General features: G+C 33.6%; 1 protein-coding gene across 1 annotated transcript; it reads right to left on the reverse strand.

The window, feature by feature from the left end:
* On the reverse strand, window positions 1340-4803 carry LOC18785416 (DNA-directed RNA polymerase V subunit 5C). The gene is made up of 4 exons (XM_007221067.2): window positions 4528-4803; window positions 3427-3603; window positions 2854-2967; window positions 1340-1465 (listed from the first exon to the last, which is right to left on the reverse strand). The coding sequence occupies exons 1-4, from the start codon at window positions 4801-4803 to the stop codon at window positions 1340-1342; spliced, it is 693 nt and encodes a 230-aa protein (XP_007221129.2).

Consider the following 5923-nt stretch of genomic DNA (forward strand, 5'->3'; position numbering starts at 1 on the left):
AATATTTCACCATTTTCTGCCTTTTGCTTTATATATATAGATTCATAAACATGCCATAATTGATTTTGAGAATTGGAGGGTTAAAATGAGAACTCTAGAAAAATTTGTGGACCACTCATGATAAAGACCCTTAATTTTCTGGTTACCATTTCCCCACATTACCAAACACTTAATTATCATCTCATGGGAATGGAGATAAGAGTTTCATTCATCGGGCCAAAAGGGGCCCTACAAGTTAGGAGGAGTTCACAAGTTTACACAAGGAAAAGGCCTAACAATACAACTTGTGAGATTTGAACATAACGATACAAATCGCAACCGAACCAATGTTAACTTTTGGTTTAGTTCGGTTTATGCCTCAAATTAATAGCATAACTGTATCAAACCAATTCATCTTAGTGACCAATTTTGTCCGATTATCTCCCTTAATAAAAAATATATAAAAATTAGACAACAATTGAATGGTTTGAAGGGTTTTTTGCCAACCCCTAATTAAAAACAAAGTACATGATTAAGTACCACTAAACTAGGAGCAGCCTTGGTATGGTGCAAGGGGTGCTACTGCACATGACCCTTAATTTTTGAGGGCCTCAGAAATATTTTTACTTTATATTATATATATTAATATTATAAAAATTATATATACTCTAACGTGCAACACATTGACACAAAAGCGTATTTGGTAAAGCTGGTTTCTAGTGCATATCCTTTGATACAAGGCCTATGTTTAAGTCTAAGTGATGTCATATGCTTTCTCCTAAAATAAAATTTTTTTATAAAAAAAAAATCATGCCTTCTTTCGCTTGAACTCTTTTTTTTTTTTTTAAAAAATACAGAACATACTAATATTTAACTTTATCAAATGAAAACATCAAAAAATTTATGAATTTGGTTTGTGATTGTTATCACATATTAATTGATGATGAATTTTAGTTATCAAAAATTATTTTATGACATTAAGTCATGACAAATTTGTTTTTTTAGTAATTTTATATTATATTATGTGAGGGCTCTAGTTTAAATTCGCACAGGACTCTCAAAATCTCAAGACCAACCTTACACTAAACATGTTACTCATCTTCACTTTAGGTCAAAACACGATATCGTGTCACTTAAAGCACAACCTATGATACTAATTGAATCATGTTAAGGACAAAATTGCCATCCCTTGAACTATAGAAAGTAGTTCTAATTACTAGTACTTTATGTAAGTAACACAGAAAATACAAACCCATTAAATCAAAACCTGTTTGTGAATCCAGTCAAAACATGTCTAAAGTGACTTCTTTATTTTGTATGTCATCACTTCATAAAGTGGCATGTAAGTCGTGTAGAAGGATCAGACGACGCAGCGGTAAGTTCTGAGGGAACCAACAACTCCACCACTGTAAGTAACTTTTACAACCTTCCCTTTCTCCAATCCATAGTATCGAGCAATTCCATCAGTTTCCAGCATTAGAGGGAGCTGTGGAAGACACAAACAATAAATTGCCTTCAATAATTTTATCAATCAAATTCCAAATTAGTAAATTGCAATCAACAGCTAGCATAACAAAGAAATTCAATGCTACATAAATAAGTGGGTTAATGACCTAAATGGTCCCCCAATTATTGCTCCATTATCATTTTGGTCCACCAACTAAAATTTTCAATTCAAACATCCTTAAACTTTTTATTTTGTACCAAGATGGTCCATCCGTCAAAGTCTGTGTATTATTCCATGAAATCGAGGGACAAAACCGTATTTTTAGGTGAGTATCCTCCTCTAAAAGGGTTATTGATCCCAATGGTCCCCCAACTATTGCTCCAATATCATTTTAGTCCACCAACTAAAATTTTCATTTGAACCGTCCTTCAACTCTTTTTTTTTTTTTTTTTTTTTGTATCAAGGAAACTATTATAAAACTTAGAAAATTTTAAAAAATTGAATCTCACTAGCCACATGGCTTTTTTTTTTTGTGAGACTGAACTAACAATTAATAATAAAAAATTCTCTATTGTTTAAATTAATTAAAATCATATATATATATATAATAACAAATTTTTTAAAAGGGCAAACAATGATTAAAAATTAAAGAAAAATATTATAGGAACTTGTACCTAATTTTAAAATTGAAAAAATTGAATCTCACCACCAACATGGCTTTTTTTTTTTTTATGACATGGACTTAAAAAGTAATATTTTTTTCTCTATTGTTTAAATTAATTAAAAATTTTAAAATAAGATAAATACAAAAGTAAATAACAATAAAATTGACGGACTTTGACGGTAGGACCATCTTGATACCAAAAAAAAAAAAAGTGGAAGGACGGTTCAAATGAAAATTTTAGTTGGTGGACCAAAATGATACTGGAGCAATAGTTGAGGGACCATTTTAGTCATACCCTTCGATAGAGCTTCTCAAAAAGTCGCATATACCCTTCAAAACTCAATCACGTAGCCATCGCGTGATCAGAAGTAACGGAATCTGTTACGGATGGACCATCTTGGTACAAAATAAAAAGTTTAAGGACGTTTGAATTGAAAATTTTAGTTGGTGGACCAAAATGATAATGGAGCAATAGTTGGAGGACCATTTAGTTCATTAACCCTAAATAAGTCTATTCAGATCAAAACTATTTCAATGGATACCTTGCTCCCAACCAATGGAGGAAACCACTAACCAACTATCAAGAGCTTGCTGTCAAATGAAAACTAACTACCTTCCTTGTTTTTCACTCATAAAACAGTAGAAATCAAAAGCTATCTCAGTGTCAACAAAATTTAAGCCAAAAAAAAAATCAGCAAATAGATTTGACCCTAATTGTCACCAACATTTGTAAAGGTTGCATTCAAGGTGCATACACAGTTACCTGCTTGTCTTCCAACTTGTACTTCCTTAGCAGCTTGTTCTTTTCTTCGGCAGTGAGTATCTCGAGCTTTGGCTTCAGAGCATGTTTTGTAATATTGACCAGCAAGTCACAAATCTAAACCCAAAGCATAAGTACTGGGGTAAAATGGAAACTCTTAAGCTAAAACCAGAAATATTAAGGGAAAAATGCACAAAGAAACAAGAAAGGAAAGGTTGGATAGAACTTATGCTCAAAGTCCAAACGTTAAAGGCAAACAGCCGTATTGCCTAATTACAACAAAGTTACGAAAGTGTAGACAGCTGCATTGCCTTACAAGTGATAAATTATATACTAATATTCATCTAAATAGGCATATCATCAAAAAACATTTGAACACCGATCAAAAAATAAAAAGAGAAACATTTGAACAGAAAACTTAATATTTCTGCTTCAGAGGAAATCCAGATGATGGTTTTCTCCAGTTATTCAGCATAAAACAAACAGAAAATGCCTTGACAACTCAAAGAGTAGCCCTTAGGACACTTGGAAAAAGGGTACAGCACAATATTGTAGAACAATTATCAGGTAACTTACATGGAAAGTCTCAACTTTAAATGGATACATCTCCAGTTCTTTCCGAGCATAGGAGTTCATTTTACTTTGCAGGACAAGAATCAGCCGGTGTATATTTTCTTTGTTCGGGAGGCCAGCATAGATGCCACACATAGTCTGTTTCCTTATTTCCTCAGTTCCACAAAAGATGACAACAATCTGCAAAGAAACTCAACATTCAGTTGCATCACTAATGCTGGAACCAAAAAAAAAAAGCATGGAGGTTTACATAGGAACAGAGAAAAACATCAATTAATTACATTTCATTTCAACCATATCACTTCTGGTTTTGAAGAACATTTTCTTTTGGACCTTGCCAGTTTCTAATTTCCAACATTATTTATAAAAACAAAAAAACAAAACAAAAGGAAAAAGTCAATCAAAAATCAAAACTTTTCACTGCATGAAGCTTTTGTTCTTTTGTTTCAGAAATTTTCCTCATTCACTTCATCTCTGCTCCTAAAGTCAACATTTTTACAGAGCATTTTATTAGACACTTTCCCACCACGACAGAGTTTAAATACTAAGCAATATACACAATTGCTTAAATAGGTTTTATATAATATGGTAAACTTACTTGTTGATTATAACAGTTTCCGTTTTTTTTTTTATGCACAAAATATATATATTTCCTGTATCAGACTAAGACTATATCCTCTTAAAACTTCAGAAAATAGACAATAACATCAAAAGTGTGAACTTTTACCTTTGTGAACAAAAAAGGCAGGAACTTTGAGTAAAAAAGGTGTCATTTTTTCCAGGAAAACATTTTCTGTCTGGCATTATTTTCCTCCTCCTGTCCTCTGTTTTACTCGGCAACCAACCAAGCACAAAACTCAGAAAGGTACTTTCTTGGAGGGACTGGAGCCGAGAGAGAGAGAGAGAGAGAGAGAGAGAGAGAGAGAGAGACGCAGATACGGAGGAAAAATACATCCAAAAAGTAGGACTTTTTTTTGTCTGCGAACAAAAAAGGTTGGAACTTCGAAGAGAAGGTGTCATTTTTCCTAGGAAAACATTTTCTGTTTTGCATTTTGTTTTCCTTTCCCCTCTGTTTTTTTCTTGGAAAGCAAACATAAAACATACCTTCTTGGAGGGATTGGAGCGCAGAGAGACGCAGATACGGAGCTGCTGGAGGTCCGGTTTGGGGCCGAACTGGGAGTGGAACTCAGTGAGTGAAAGAGAGAGGTCCGAGTCAGAGACGTCGCAGCCTCGGTCACTCAGCATCTCCATGGCCGTACGACGAGACAAGTAGAATCTGTAGCTCTCCATGCTCCCCTCCACCACATGGCTCGTTATACATCCCGGTCGTCGTCCTCCATCGCAACCCAAAACGACGTCGTTCTCGTTGCCGGTAGCCATTCAGCTTCTATTTCTCTCTCTCTCTCTCTCTCTCTCTCTACTCTCTCTCTCTCTGTGCGAAAGAGTGTGTGGGAGCGTTTGGAGGGAATATGAAAGCGTCGTACGGGCGGAGATAGGCGTGTGTATGTACGGAATGTGGCTTCGAGTAAGAGGAACGTATGTTACTCGCTTGATCTTGTTGACACGCGTCCTTTTCTGAGCTATAGTTTTTGGCCTTTTCCCTCTACGACCCTTGTTTTTGCTTTCATTTTTTATGAACTTCTCTCTCCGACCTTTTGGCTTCTTCAATTTTGAGAACTTTTGTTTTCTTTATTTCTTTGTGAAGGTGAGGATTATAAATTGTTTGAACACTTTGTCAAACTCTCCTCCCACAAATCAAGGCTCTCTCCCTCATTTAATGTATTTATGAACAATTCGTCCAAAAAAAAAAAATTGTAGTTATGAACAATTTTCTTTTTACTTCTTTTGATGTGTAATGTAATGTAATGGTTGAATTTTTTGGTAAATTCCATTTTTGTGTTCGTTGAAATAAATGTAGATAACTTTTCATTTCTTTTACTTCATTTTGTTGCAGTGTGAATACTATCTTAAGCAGACAAATCCCTTGAACGCATTTATACAGAGTTATGTTTTATTTTTTTATTTTTTTTGTGATTAGAGAGAAAGAGAGAAAGTTTCACCAGTTAATGTTTGTGATTTGCAATTTTAATACTTACTTACTAGATAATAGGGCTCGTTCAGTAGCATTTTAAAGAGTTGTTTTCATTTTCAGAGAACAAAAATTAGACAAAAACACGTTCGGTGACCCAAAAGCATAAAACACTAAGAATGTTTTTATAAAATGAAAATAAGTTCATGTGTACTTGTAGAAAATAGAAAAGAAAAAAAAAGTTGTTTTCATTCTCATGGGAAACATTTTATAAAAATAACTCACATATTATTATTTTAAATTATACTACCAGACACGTTTTCATTGTTTTTATTTTCTGAAGATGTTTTCTAATTAATCTACCAGATGCATTTTTATTTCCTGAAAATGTAAATTCGTTTTCTTGTTTTCATTCTCTGAAAATATTCTAAGAAAACATTCTCAAAAAACGTTACTAAATGGGCAACATTT

Source organism: Prunus persica, chromosome G2 (assembly GCF_000346465.2).
Source record: "Prunus persica cultivar Lovell chromosome G2, Prunus_persica_NCBIv2, whole genome shotgun sequence".
NCBI classification, from domain to species: domain Eukaryota; kingdom Viridiplantae; phylum Streptophyta; class Magnoliopsida; order Rosales; family Rosaceae; genus Prunus; species Prunus persica.